The 15,475-nt window shown below is 42.1% G+C and overlaps 1 protein-coding gene across 7 annotated transcripts in view; it reads right to left on the reverse strand.

Annotated features, from left to right (window-relative positions):
• Nucleotides 1–15,475, reverse strand: part of NF1 (neurofibromin 1) — a 144,501-nt gene that overhangs the window by 88,363 nt on the left and 40,663 nt on the right. For 4 of the 7 annotated variants that reach the window (XM_069971121.1, XM_069971118.1, XM_069971117.1 and 1 more), the window contains exons 12-21: nucleotides 14,025–14,147; nucleotides 9,315–9,470; nucleotides 6,168–6,281; nucleotides 5,543–5,622; nucleotides 3,949–4,072; nucleotides 3,574–3,820; nucleotides 2,225–2,298; nucleotides 2,026–2,109; nucleotides 1,105–1,545; nucleotides 797–936 (exon numbers count right to left, since the gene is read on the reverse strand). In XM_069971121.1, the coding sequence (XP_069827222.1) occupies nucleotides 797–936; nucleotides 1,105–1,545; nucleotides 2,026–2,109; nucleotides 2,225–2,298; nucleotides 3,574–3,820; nucleotides 3,949–4,072; nucleotides 5,543–5,622; nucleotides 6,168–6,281; nucleotides 9,315–9,470; nucleotides 14,025–14,147 (1,583 nt within the window). The remainder of the gene's footprint in view (nucleotides 1–796; nucleotides 937–1,104; nucleotides 1,546–2,025; nucleotides 2,110–2,224; nucleotides 2,299–3,573; nucleotides 3,821–3,948; nucleotides 4,073–5,542; nucleotides 5,623–6,167; nucleotides 6,282–9,314; nucleotides 9,471–14,024; nucleotides 14,148–15,475) is intronic. The other 3 variants (XM_069971123.1, XM_069971120.1, XM_069971119.1) reach the window with 1 other exon arrangement.

The following is a 15,475-nucleotide window of genomic DNA, read 5'->3' on the forward strand; positions in this document are numbered from 1 at the left end:
TTACCAGTTCAGGGCAGGTTTCTACACTTTCTGAAACTATCCAATCAGAGCTGACAGTGGGAGTCTCCACCCACATGTTATCACCCAGAGGACAGGTTCTCTTTAAAGGCCTTATTACATAGAATCACAATCTGCCAAATCAGGCAGTTTTCGACACTGTGGCATAAAGACAACAATCAGCAGAGAAGCAAAGCAACCATGGCTGACGCGGAATAAAGATGTCATTCTTACCTCTCCACCAACATTTCTGCAGAGGAACCTGTTTCTGCCATGACAGCTCACTTAGCCAAACTCTGGCCATGGCGTTGTCACGTCTTGTTCAGCGATTGGCTGAGCAGGTCAGTCTACAGAAGCAGCAGCTGCTAGCAGCGGGGGAGACACAGCAGGGGGACACCAAGGGAGCAGAGAGGTAAGCATAACATCTTTATTATTTTCTATATACCAACTCCAGAGTACCCATCTAAAGCAAGGGTTGCACAGACAGTGATCACGATTATTAAGCAGTGTAATCTAGCAAATTGGCATTTGCTTACTACATAATTAGGCCTTTAGTGTTTAAGATCTACATCCATATGACTGATAGTCAGCACCCCCGCACTACATAGTGAATGGGGCTGGAAGTGCCTGGTTACAGAGTGAACTGTGCCAACTGCTTCAGGCCCCATAAATTTTGTCATGTGGGTACCAATAAGCAATTGATGGTTTATCCTGTGGATAGGTCATCAAAAAAGCTGGGTAAACTCCTTAAAACAAACACTGTTTTGCAAGTATGAACCTCTTTAGTATTCCAAATTACCTGACAAGATTTAGCATCATAGTCTCAAGACTGGCTTGTCCGAGATGTTCTGAGCTGCCTTCTGTGTGGTTATCAAGCAGGTTCTTCAGAATGGTAATTGTCTGCTCCACAAACTGGGTATTGGTGTCATTAAGTAAAACCTATGCAAAGAACAGGAAGCCTCATTATATCATAAGTGTAACTGGAGACCCAAAGGGACATGTAAAAGTGTATGCACAAGAAGGATGGAGACAGATGCTGCATTTAGCAGAAGACAGCCAAACTTTAACATACACATGTGTAAAACACATTAGCGTCTTCTTCCTTACCTGCCCCTGGGAGTCAAAGAACTTGCTGATATTGTTCTTCATTTTGTTAAACAGCAGTGGATACAATGCAGGGCTTAGTTCTAAACCAACCAAGTCTTTAATGTTTGTTCGTATCTGCACTCCAACTTTCTCATTGTTGCACACCATCAAAGACAGGAGCCTATCAAGAAACTTGCTGACAGGGGTTTCAGCATTTCCCTCAGTAGACACCATGGAGATGACAGAGCCCTTGCGTTCATTTACAGGGCCCATGGGTGGACTGTATGTGACAAGTCCAACATTGCTGCGATGCTGCAGACAAACTCCGCCAAGAGCAGAAAGAAAGCCAGTCATGTTAATCCACTCCTGAAGAGAGTCCGTATCGGAAAGATCTATAGAACCTCCTCCGCTCACATGAGACATTCTCCTTTTCACAATGGTCTTATGAAGGCTTTCTGTGACCTGTAGGTAAATTAAATGAATCATATGCAGAGAAACATTATATAACTTAAGGTCCTTTTACACAGGCCAATTATCTGCCTGGAGCGTTGCTAGAAGCGTTATAACCGGTCCATGTAAAAGTGACACAGATCAGCCAAGAATGTGGAAAAAGCCCAATCCTTGGCTGATCAAGTCTTTAGAGCATGCTTTAAATTTTATCCAAGTATATACATACAATGCATGACAACCTGCCCTAACCTTCAAGCCTCTCCTTCATGATCTTAAAGTGCTCTCAATGTTAGTCACAAAGGTGCTGGTAGGTGAGGGTTTATTCGGGAGGCTACCCAACAGTATGAGCAACTCTTTGCAGCAAATAAAGCTGACAGATTCCCTTCAAATCTAGATTCAGACCTTTGTTTGCTTTTTACGTGGACATTTTAGTATATTTTATGTACAACTCCAAAAAAAAAAAAATCAAAAGTGCAGGAAATACTTCTCTACCTGACCATCTTCCAGTTTAGCCTTTGGGAAGTTTAGGATTAACTTTGTTGCTTGCTCCCACTTTGCATGTGTGTCTTCCCATGCCTAATAAGAAATACACATTATACATATGATATTACAGAACAATTTATACCCAACTTACACATTGTGAACCAGAAAATAAAAGATCAGCATTGTTTGCCAGAAATAAATCCCTCACCTCTGTGTTCCCAGCGGTTGGATGCTCTATTCTTCTAAGTAAGGCCATAACGCGTTTCTGTAAAGCTGCTCTGCCTATCAGACAGAAACATAAAAAATATCAGGGCATAAAGTCATTAATGATCATCAGAATAATCACTAAACATCACGCTTCACCTTCTGTTAGCCATAAGGAAAGTTATGTTGGGTACAACAAACTGTTAATAAAACGCACATAAGCAAGCTATACTCTAGACTACAAACCTGATTTTTACAAAACAGAACACACACATATAAACTATGTGCGGGACCCCCATTCTGATCCAATTCCAGACCAAGAGTGGAATTCACAGCTGACTGGGTCAGCAGACATTCTGACAGGTACACTTTTAAAGAGAGAGGGGAGTCTGAGCTCTGTTGTGAATACTCTGATCCCACTTTATGTCTCTACTGGAGTCAAATTCAACTATAATCCAATAAGCCTGTGATAATGCTGCTGAAGAGCAGAAAGTGTCAGCTTATTAGGCTTTGCGGCCAGAATGAAAACAGCAAGATTTTACACAGATAGTAAAATAGAAAATGAGGGGGGGGGGAACCCATAAAAGGTATCTTTAGCAGGAAAAATTGATTTAACGTGTACCCTAAAGTAATTTTTTTAATGACATACAGCACTGACATAACATATATATATAATTTGACATCAGAATTGGCTTCTGAGAGCCTGTTCTCCCCATCGAATCCAACTATACCTTGTGAGACGGAGGTTCTTGCTGCATCTCCATAGCTCCCATCTCCAGCCCATTGGGAGCTGGGACTCACGCTAGAGAAACAGCGGAAGTTAGATCTCACAAAGTATTACATGCAGTGGGAAGAACGGGCGCTCAGAAGCAAATTCAATATAGGCTTACAATACATAAATTACTATTGTGCAATTACTATTGTGCAGTGCCGAATTCTCTACAAAAGTGATCTCTGCCTCCCACCACTTGAGGCACACTTTAAAGAGAACCTGTCACCCCCCTGTGCTGGGGCAGAGCACGGCCGACCCCCCGGTGCAGACCCACATACTTACTGCTTCCACGAAGTCCTCGTCCCAGAGCCAGTCCCGCCGCAGAGAAATTCCTGTCCAAAGCCGTGCGCGCTTGTCACAGATGAGACGGACGCCCATAGAGAATGACGGCTCAGTCACTCTCTACGGATGAAGGACTCACCTCTGGTGAGGTTCGGATGCAGCAGGAAGGGCTCAAGGACAGCGGGAAGTATATGGGTCTGCACCGGGGGGTCGGCAAGGCTCTGCCCTGGCACGGGGGGTGACAGGTTCCCTTTAAACAAGTGGTAATTTCCTGATTATATCTTAATATATGTCCTTACCAGTTGACATCATGTTGCTGACAGATGCAAACTCCATGAAGGTGTTGTAATTTGGCAAAAAATTATGGACCGACACTTCATCCACTCCACACCGGATTTCAGCCTCTTCACACAAGCTCCGGAAACATGACATTGCCACAAGAACTGCTTCAATGTCTGGGCTCCAGAGAAACATGTAGAGAGCAACTTCCAATTTAGTCTGAGCTTGTCGGCATATTGGGATTCCACTTCCAGCTGCCGCACTTTCCTATAACAAGCAGAAATAAAAAAAATAAAAAAAATTAGATTCAGGAAGTTACATTAACCTATCTCCTAAGACCACATGAATATCAAAAATATCTGCATATGGTATTCACACACAAATCTTAAAACTACCTTGTATTTCAGAAGAAATTTATTTCTGCAAATCAAAATTTCTCGCAGCCATTTGAGGACTTCTGTGCTGTTGAGCATTTGGTGGCCTGTCAATTTCTTAGAGATGTAGAAAATCATTTGAGAACTATAGGAGAGAAATAAATAAATAAAATATCCACACTCAAAATTTACACACAGGAAAAACCTTACTTTATTAAAGAGCTAGACATTGGCATTAACGTCTCACATGTCCTCAGGTATTACAAAAGTTACTGATCGCACCAGGTTTCAATCCTGAGACCCAGAGATAGAGCCGGGGGGAAGCGCACAGCAGTGCCCTCCACTACTTGATAAACCAAAGACCCTCACCCTTGTTGCCATAGCGGCCCAAACACCAGGAGCCGTGTCAGTCAGGTGGTTGATCATGTGGCCAGCACTGTGACATCACTTCCGTGGAGGCCACATGGCAGGATGTGAGTCAGGGAGGAACAGCTGAGTAAGCGCCAACAGATCACAGGTGATTAATTAAATGATCGAGAGTGATTGGTGGCTCCAGGTATTTAACCCCAGACCCTGAAGGATGTCATCACCCCCGGACGAAGATTGCAAAATGTGCGTCGGGTGGTGGCGTCCTGGAGGAGTGCGATTGTCATTGACTCATAGGTAATACGTCTATCCTTTCCCAAACCTTTGCGGGGTAATAGAGATTGAAGGGCAAAATGTGGTCCAGCTATATCAGTGGTGTGTGATGTGAAGTATGTAATTATTTGCATATAGCACTTATACACTCAATATACATTGAGACTCCCAGGTAGCTTATTTTTTTTGCACTTTATTCTATTTTGATATGGACCCTGTAATGATATGTGTGATATTATGCCCTAATTTATGTAGCTTTTGTGAGGTGGGCAGATAGCAATAATAAAGTATTTTGTATTTGTATATACCCTCCGGGATTGCCACTATCTTTTTAACGCATGGCTTTTCCTCTTTTTAATAAATTGTATTTTTAGTGCTATATAATAAAGATTTATTTGCTACTGAAACTCAGTATTGTGTGGTTGTATTTGATAAACCAAAGATCTCAATCTTTCACTTCAAGGAGTAATGAAGCGAAAGAGTCAGATTTGCAGGTCTCAGGAATGAAATCCGCTGTGATCAGTAACTACTGACATGTTTAAAGACTTGTCAAAAGTTATTGCAAATGACAGTAATGCTTTAAAGGCCCCCCCCCCCACACACACACACCTTAAATGAGGTCTGAATGATCTTATGGCTGTCCTCCCCATGTACAGGAACATATAGCACAGCCAAGCTTTCCTGGGGGTGCCGCATGGAGATAGCTCTCACTCCGGCTTATCTCTCCCTGAACAAAGGGGTTGGCCATAATTTTCCATCATGGCTGACCCCTATCACCACCAACATCATCTGTCAGTGGCTGTCTCAGACGGCCTCATACACCTTACACCATTGCCTGTAATCCGCCATAAGCCAGGGTTGGATATCATATCAAGAGAAGTCTATTCCGACAGATACAGGAGAGTCTTTTCTTTAAAAATGTGGGAAAATATTAGCTAGAGGAAAGCAGTTGTAGACAAGAGTGTGCGTAACCCACCTTATTTCCCAGAACGTCTCTACTGGTGCATCAGGATTCCACAGTTCAATGCTGTCTGACTGATGTAGGACCAACAATGCCTATTACACAAAGAAGAAATTCTCTTAGATCAATCAGAAATGGTATTAAGGTTCGGAAACATCTTCCTGTTATGGGTGCAAATGCTGGGCACACATTTGTGTCGGGCACAGGGGTCTCTTAATGATCATCATCACACCTGGTGTTATTATTGCTGGTTTCCGCAGTCAGGCACAAAGTGAATAGAGAAGGGCCAGGGATGTGTGTAGGGATTTTTATTTAAGTATAGACACACAGAACCTTTTAGATCTCAGCTCATGTGAGGCGCAATATGCGTAAAAATGCAGTATAAGAAAAGGGAGGGCGGTCATTGGCTGACAAACTGATGTAAGAAATAAGTCCATCCATTCACTGTAAGGGTGCGTTCACGCCTACAGGATCTGAAGCAGATATGCAGCAGATTTGATGCGGTGTTCAGTTATTTAAATGAAATCTGCTGCAGAAAATCAGCTGCAGATCCTGTAGGTGTGAACGCACCATAAATCTGAGCCAAAGTGTTTAGGTCTTATTTACCAACTTACATAGAACAGCAGAAAATAGAGCTCACCTCCATGGCCTCTTGTGCTATCTCTGGCATGTTTGTCTGCGGGACCAGCTGTACCAAGCCATTTATTAACTCTGCCGTACTGTTTTGAGTGTCAGGTCCTGGTTTTCCTGGGTTCTGTGAAAAAAGGGAAATATAAAAAACATTGCACCTCTCCTACCATTGAGACAAAGCTCTACATTTTATAAAGCTAGATAAATGAATTTTCCTTAAAAAGTGCTGTCACTGTTTGACCATTAGGGGTACCACCCGGAGACCCTTACTTGAATGAATGGACTCCTCTGCCTTCATTCTTTCCACAGGAACACTGATGCAGCTGTACAGGTACCAGTGACTGATACTACACCTCAGTTTACCCAATATAAATCCCTCTACCTGCTTGGCTATCCAAGTCTGGCCCATAAAGAAGAATAGTGGATCCATGTGCATATGCGACCATTTAATAGTGTGATTCTTGGATCCCTGTTTTCCTGTAATTAGTGGGGGGTCCCAATGACCTCTCCCAACCAGACACTCAAAACAAGTTCTTGCTATCTGGCTGAAATTGGACATACTGAACAAATAGGAATCCCCCCAGTAAGGCTCTGTATAGTTTCAACAACTGAGAAATAAAAGGTTCTGAAGCAGTTTATTAAGCTGGAATAAGTATGAAAAATTAGCTACCATAAAGAAATGTACATCACTATTGCCTATATATTTCTCACCAAAATGGAAACACTTTCTGTTTATCAGTTTAGATAACAGACTATTGGCTACCTAGCCCAATGTTTATATGTATCAAAAAAGAAGAGCTCACACAGTCTGAGCTTCAAAGAGGTACTCCAGTCACAATCTTTCTTTCAAATCAACTGGTTTTAGAAAGTTATACAGATTTTTAATTTACTTCTACTTAAAAATCTCCAGTCTTCCAGTACTATTCAGCTGCTGTATGTCCTGTATCGTGTTTTCTTTTCAGTCTGACACAGTGCTCTCTGCTGCCACCTCTGTAAGAGACAGGAACTCTCCAGAGCAGCAGCCAATTCCCATAGAAAACATCTCCTGCTCTGGACAGTTCCTGTCTCGGACAGAGGTGGCGGCAAAGAGCATTGTATCAGACTGAAAAGAAAACACTATTTTCTGCAGGACATACAGCATCTGATAAGTATGAAAAGACTTGGGATTTTTACATAGAAGTGATGTACAAATCTATATAACTTTCTGAAACCAGTTGATTTGGGGGAAAAAAAAGGATTGTCACTGAAGTACCCCTTTAAAAGGGTTTTCCAGTGATGAAACCTACTTTCAATTGTCTAATAAAAGAAAAAATTTAATTATTTTACTATAACACACATTATATATATATATATATATATATATATATATATATATATATATATATATATATATATATATATATATATATATATATACCCACCCGTGTGCCTGGTTATCCTCAATAGCTCAACTTCCTGTTGTGTGTACATTCTGTAAAAGACCTTCAGTTTCTGCTGTACACACTAGCTGGTATTCCAATGACATGTCAAAAGTTTTTTATAGAGTGACACTCACTACAACACTGACAGCTACACCCACCGCAGCTTCCTACATAGTGGGAGGTAACAGAGTAGGCTGAAACTCAGATTGAGCGTACACCAGGAACAAGTCATCCTTACAAGATGTACACTAGACAGAAAGCGGGCCATTAAAGAGAACAGAGCAGACCGGTTGCATCAGGAGCAGAAGGAAAGAATGAAGACCCAAAGAAAATAACTTGCATGTTTGTTTATTTAAAAGTTAAAAGCAGCTTCTATCTTTAGAAAATCCCTTAAAATTTTGGTGATGCTACATAAATATAGCAGTGAGCTGCATTAGCAACAATTTTCTAAAATAGATACTGTTCCCTTAGTAGCAGAACCAGTGTAGAGTGAAAGTCACAGGAGCTACCATCCTGGCCCATGAGAAGAACATGAGATTCTTGTCATCTTACAACACCATATCCATCTTACAATCACCATACTGGTGATGCTACATAAAATATACCACTGAGCTGCAGTAGCAACAATTTTCTAAAATAAATACAGTTCCCTTAGTAGCAGAACCAGCGTAGAGTGAAAGTCACAGGAGCTACCATCCTGGCCCATAAGAAGAACATGAGATTCTTGTCATCTTACAACACTATATCAGCGGCCAGATATAAGGCCAGGATGTTATGTTAGGACATGGGGTCATGTTTGGATATGGTGACACTCTCTAAGCTGAAATCCCTTCTATTTAAATGGACAAACCCATGCAGACATCCAGCTGCAAGGAAATGCAGTAGACTGCAGCTGCATGTCAGAGAAAATTTGGTGTAAAATTAAGGCAATTAAAAATCACTTTAAGGGTACGTTCACACTTACTGGATCCGCAGCTGATTTTCTGCTGCGGATCTGCAGCAAATTTCATTTAAATAACTGAACACAGCATCAAATCTGCACCATCAAATCTGCTGCGGATCTGCTGCAGATCTGCTGCAGATCTGCTGCGGATCCTGTAGGTGTGAACGCACCCTAAGGGTACAAACCCACTTGCCGGATCTGCAGCGAGTCTCCTTGCTGCGTTTTTGCAGCGAGACTCGCTGCAGATCCCAGCCCTGCTGCGATTTTGTCTGCAGCCCTCCCCATTAACCCCCTAGCCGCCGGACATTATACATTACCGGGTCCCCGTTCCTGCTTGCTTCGGGGCTCCCGGTGTCTTCACGGCCCGCCCGGCCAATCAGTGCGCTGCGGCAGGGCAGCGCACTGATTGGCCGGGCAGAACGTGCCGGGAGCCGCCGAAGCAAGCAGGAGCGGGGACCTGGTAATTTATATCCTGTACCCTAATGGTGCGTTCACACCGACAGGATCTGCAGCTGATTTTCTGCAGCAGATTTCATTTAAATAACTGAACACACAGCATCCAATCTGCTGCAGATCCTGTAGGTGTGAACGCACCCTTAATGTGAAAAAGTTTGGCTTTAACAGTATCAGATAGATTTGACGTAATTTCTCGCTCGTGTCATTGGGGGACACAGACACAGTGTGTATAGGCTGGTGCCACTAGGAGGCGACACTAAGCAAAGAAAAAAATGTTGGCCCTTCCCACCAGGCTATACCCCGCCTGCAGGCACTGAGCTAAAAGCCGATTACTTACATACAAAAGCAGCTTTGGGTCCCCGTGGATGAGTTTGACCATAGACAGCAACAAGTACTTATAACTTCTGGTCTCCAGGTCAGTGGGCTTCTCTTTAAATTTAAGGTATGGCATTTTCTCTTTAAAGGTAAGACTCTGAGGAAAAATTCCAGCACACTGTCAACAGAAGGAATTACATACTATACATTTTGCATAAAACCGCTAGTAAACATACACTTATCATATGTGCAACGGAGCAAGGATTACCCGTAACATGTTGTAAAATTAAAATAAAATAAAAACGTTACAGTGATATAGTAAAAATACTTGGGCTCCATGCAAGTTCCTTCACAGACAGGGAAACACAGGAGCTGCGTTGTGCCATATAACCACAGCCAAGTGTTTCTATGGAGCCTAAACCTATAACCTGACTTAATATTAAAGTGATTCTGTCACCATTTAGGGTTTAAAACTCCTGCACACAGACAAGGAAGTTCAGGTTGCTGTGTAAACACACTAATCATAAGCAAATTCAAATCTTCAAAAAAACTTCAGCTGCTGTATGTCCTGCAGGAAGTGGTGTATTATTTCCAGCCTGACACGGTGCTCTCCACTGCCATCTCTGTCCATGACAGGAACTGTCAAGAGAAGTAGCAAAACCCCATAGAAAACCTCTCCTGCTCTCTATACAGGAAAGAATACACCACTTCCTGCAAGACATACAGCAGTTGATAAGTACTGGAAGACTGGAGATCTTTTTTAATAGAAGTAAATTACAAATCTCTGGCCCTTTTTAACAGCAATAGAAAGAATCTTTGTTTTTTGTGAGAATCGTTTACAGGTATTATCGGGCCCCCATCCGCCCGTGTAATACCACCCTTAGTCTAAATGGGGCCAAAGAGACAAAGAAACTTTCCTGAGCTCCTGGAGAGCAGCAAGCTGTAACAGCTCCTCCCTCCCATTCCTGACCCTGCTCAGGACTCAGCTTCCAGGTGTCAATCAGGTAGTAAAGGGGGGGGGGGCACTGCAGCTTGCAGCTACTCAGGAGCTTGGGAAAGCTTCTTTGACTCCATGTACCAGAGAATAAAAGCATCTCTTTACATCCTGGAAGCACAGATGGATATATGAAAGGTAACACCTTTCCAGATATCCATCAGTGTCAGGCTGGGTTCACACTGCATTTTCGCAATCCGTTTTTTTCATCCGTTTTTTGAAAAAACAAACGGATTGCAAAAACGGATGCATTTGTGTGCATCCGTTTTGATCCGTTTTTCCTGTGACTTCCAATATAAAAAAAACAGATCAAAACGGATCAGGTTTTTTTTTTTTTTTTTTTGACGGACACAAAAACGTTGCTGACACTTTTTTTGTCCGTTAAAAAAATTGGATCCGTTAAACGTATGCTAAAAACGCAGTGTGAACCCAGCCTCAGCTTTTTAGAACATGAATTACAGCTGACAGATTCCATTTACGGTAACTAAAACACACATAAAAAATTTAAAAAAAATAATTTCGATTTTTTTTTTTTTTTTTTTTTTTATACTGGAAGTTAATGGAAAAAGGGATCAAAATAAATGCACACAAAAGCATCCGTTTTTTCATCTGTGTTTTACATTAAACTGATCCATTAAATGGACACCAAAAACATCACTAAACATTTATAGTTATAAGAAGAGTAAATATATAAGATCTTGTTTAGTGGTCTCTGAGCATGTATAGATTTAGAATGGTTTCAAAGCTTCAATTCCACGTACAAATACATAAGCATTACATTTGGGGCACTAATAAATATATCACTATATGCACAACTAATATACATAGATCCATGTTAAAAGGGAAACGGACAGCTAGAAAAGAGGTCCCAAGTTGCTTACATGGCTACATATGTAAGCAGTGAGACTATTCATTCCTTTATTGTAACAAACACTTAAAAGATGCTTTGGATGACTTCTCTGAAATGTCACAGATGTGACCACAGTGCTTTGGTTCACTTTTAAGCCCTGGCTACTCCCCTAATGCACTTAAAGGGGTAGTGCGGCGCTAAACAATTATTCACAAAATAACACACATTACAAAGTTATACAACTTTGTAATGTATGTTATGTTAGTGAATGGCCCCCTTCCCAATCGCGGCTGAGCACATGGCGGCGCAGAGGGGGGGCCGGCATGAAGGAGGGCTGATGCGGACCGGGGTCGACACAGATCGGGTGAGTATAGAGCACTACACTTCCGGGTCTAGCGTGGGGGGGAACACTGGGAAGGGGGCCATTCACTAACATAACATACATTACAAAGTTGTATAACTTTGTAATGTGTGTTATTTAGTGAATAATTGTTTAGCGCCGCACTACCCCTTTAAGAGCAGCAATAAAAGGCTTTATTTTTGTTTAGGTGATTGCAGCCTCTGACAACTACAATAAAAGGTATGAAGAGTCTCACTGCTTACACAACTATTCAGCCATGTAAGCAGTTTGGGACCTCTTTTTCTAATTTATTCATGAAAAATATTAGCTGTGTGATTTTTGGAGTTCTACAGAGGAAAAAAAAAAAAAAAAAGGTTGGCAGCCTATTCAGGGCACAGTGCATAACAAAAGGATCCAAAGAGAATCATGCTCTGCGCTCTCTTTTGACCCTGCATTAGGCATAACATATTATCAATTTTACAGGGTGTATTCCGTAAAGAAAAAACCATTAGCAGGTTAGACATATCTAACCTGCTGATGTCCCCCTTATTTCACAGAAGGTGCCAAGGATGAAGGTATGTCTCTTACCTTCATCCTCAGCGCCATTCCCGTGCAGTTAGTCTTTTACTCCTCGGTCCAGTAAGACTGTTTAGAGCACTGGGGCACCATTAGAAGCACAGTCCCGCCCCTCATAGCACCAATCCGCCCCCAGCTAGACCAATGCTATGGGGACGGGGCAGTGCTCCTAACAATCTTAGCAGACTAAGGAGTAAACTACTAACTGCATGAGAACGGCGCAGAGGATGAAGGTAAGAGACATACCTTCATTCTCTGCGCCTCCTGCACCAATAGGGACATATAAGCAGTTTAGATTAATCTAAACTATAAAAAAGAAGCAAAACACAATTTCTTAATGAATAAATAAACATGTCTGATTGAAATCATACCCCTGACAGTTAGACTACATAAAAACAGTCAATAGGAAGGGAAATCCATCGATGAACAGAAGGAAGACAATACCTTATTGGTCAAAATACAAAATAAAACTGAAAATGAAGTGAAAAGTGTTCATGAACAAGAGTGCGGTCATGTTAACAAAACAGCTTTAATAGACAGAAAACTTCCGACATATACACAGGCTTGCCTCAATATATTTAACCACAAGAAGTGGGGACATGCTGCCTGTTATATCTGAAATGAAATGATGTGACTATCGTGGTAACTATACACAGAAAAGTCAAGCAAAATCTAAAGCCTTTTCTGCGGTAGTTACAATGGGTCATACTTACAGCAACAGAAGCCCACTGCCATGCAAAACAGTGACTGGTTGGCATCTGATCATGTGACCGACAGCAGCCAATAAAAACAAAGCAAGCAGAAGACAAAGCACCACCAATCAATGACAGTTGCCACATACAACACCCACTCCAACACTATCTTATAACTCAATAACAGTAAGGCTACATTCACACACATTCACATTGAAATCCGCAGCGGATGCCTTGCCTGTCATTCTCTATGAGATTACATACTTGCAGTGGGATTGACATTCTGCTGCAAATGACGGCCCCCTTAACCCCTCGCCGGCCAGAGCATACATTACCTGCTCCACGATCAGGCTTGCTTTGGGGGTTCCCGGGCTGAACGTCCCACTTAACCAATCAGCCGCGTCCAGACGCCAGGAGCCCCCAAAGCAGGCCGGAGCATGGAGCAGGTAATGTATGCTCCGGCTGGCGGGTGGGTTAAGGGGGCTGTCAATTCCACTGCGAGTATATAATCATAGAGAATGAGACGAGGGATCCACTGCGGATCCAGTGTGTGTGAATTTAGCCTAAGGGTATTTATTTACAGTCTTTCTACTAAAGATGGTCTTCTTCTAACAATATCTTTACAAAATTCTGATCAACAAAAAAAAGAACAAGACAGAAAGTGACATGGCTTGACGGCTGCCAAACTGCCTTTCTTCATCTCTGCAGTCAAACATGATTTAGTATATTCAGCTTGAAGCGTGGCTGTCACTCTGATGACAGTCTGGTTGCTAGAGATAAACTTTCTAACAACTAGTGTGTCTCAGGCAACCAGCTTGAGCCAAACTGGCCAAGAGATGAACACAGAGAAGGGGCAAGTGGATCTTTCTACTAGATTAAATGTAGATAGGGGACCCGTTACACCCCATCAGTTTAAAATGATGATAACTAGAGACCATAACTCTATCACATGACTGTAAAAAATATTAACTATTTGTAAAATCCAAAATAGTAGTAATAAAGTGGCTCTGGATCGCAGTAATAATACTTTATGACAAAAATAACAAAAATGTATAAACTGGAACAAATAGCGAACAAAACCAACATTTTACAATTACAAACCTACACCGAAAAAAAAAATCATAGAAGCATGAAGAGGGGTATCTGTTGCTATAAAATAAATGGTGCCTTTGTCTAAAGTGATAAGATATGAGCTAAGGAAAGATGAGATGAAGACAAAGAATATGGAATGGAGGCTTCAAACACAAAATAAACCCACACACTGAAATTACAAACGTTACCGGCGTCAGACGGATTGCTGTGTGTAACTGCATGACAATTTTGAGCGTTTCAGCAAACATGCTGCGAAGTTCTCCTGAGTAGCAATACACAGCATCAATCTTGGGCCACCAGTCCAGTGCAGACTTCAAGGATAAAGCAGGAAAGGTTAAAAAGTTATTTACAATTTCAAAACAAAATTAAAAATAGAAAAATAATAGAATTAAGGGCCATCTCATATATACCTAGCTATCCCTAGAGCTCTCTATCCATCTCTCCCTAGAGCTCTCTATTAGGGATGGTCCGAACAGAGTTCGTACGAACCCGAACCATCCGCAATGATTACCGCTGTCTGCCCGCTCCGTGCAGCGAGCGGATCCAGCGGGAGGAACGCCTGGAAAACTGGGATACAGCCACAGCCATAGGCTGTATCCCAGTTTTTCAGACGGTCCTCCCGCTGTAGCCGCCTGCTGCACGGAGCGGGCAGACAGCGGTAATCTGATGCCGAACGTTCGGGTTCAGCCGAACCCGAACCTCGGCGGGTTCGGACCATCCCTATTCTCTATCCATCTCTCCCTAGAGCTCTCTATCCATCTCTCCCTAGAGCTCTCTATCCATCTCTCCCTAGAGCTCTCTATCCATCTCTCCCTAGAGCTCTCTATCCATCTCTCCCTAGAGCTCTCTATCCATCTCTCCCTAGAGCTCTCTATCCATCTATTCCTACAGCAGGGATGTCAAACTCCTGAGTTTGACATGTCTGCCCTAGAGCTATCTATCTCTATAGCTATATCTATCTCTATATCGATTCATATCTCATTCTATTAGCCAGTGGATGCAAACCTAGTAAACCGATTCATTTCACAGAGAGACCATCACCAGAACCAGGTCTAGTTGACTGCATGCTCAAATTCTGAATTCACTAACATTCTGAATTATTTCAGCAATACAAATGTTAGAGCTGGCCGGTGTGCCTGTGCAGACTATGGCATCAGCTGTTAGGCACCAGAGAATTTGTGTCAATGAGGACAGTTACCAAGCTGCTGAGTCAGTGCTATTGAATACAATGGTGTGAGCATTCTGCCTGTGCATCTGGTAAGATTACTTCCTGTCAGCTCCTATTACTCTAAAAGCTTCCTTACAGTGAGATCATTGATGCAGCTATGGAAACTGCAGGAGCCGGAATTCTGATACTTACAGCAGCGCTACTGATCACCAGTTTTAGTAAAAGCAATGCATAAGACTGTCTATTATCTGTTTTTTTTTGTTTTTTTTTTGTACTGAAAAAAAAAGTAAGTATAAGTAGAAATATAAAAGGGGTACTCCTATGGTATCATGTGCCTGCAGCAATGCTTACTGTGGGCAGCCGGTCTGAATATAGAATTCTTTATGGCCACTGTAGTGTCATTCTCCTACATTATTCTATATGTGGTGTACATGCATCATATGTTTATTCTACTTAAAAGGATGTCATATA

Source organism: Dendropsophus ebraccatus, chromosome 5, assembly GCF_027789765.1.
Source record: "Dendropsophus ebraccatus isolate aDenEbr1 chromosome 5, aDenEbr1.pat, whole genome shotgun sequence".
Classification (NCBI taxonomy): domain Eukaryota; kingdom Metazoa; phylum Chordata; class Amphibia; order Anura; family Hylidae; genus Dendropsophus; species Dendropsophus ebraccatus.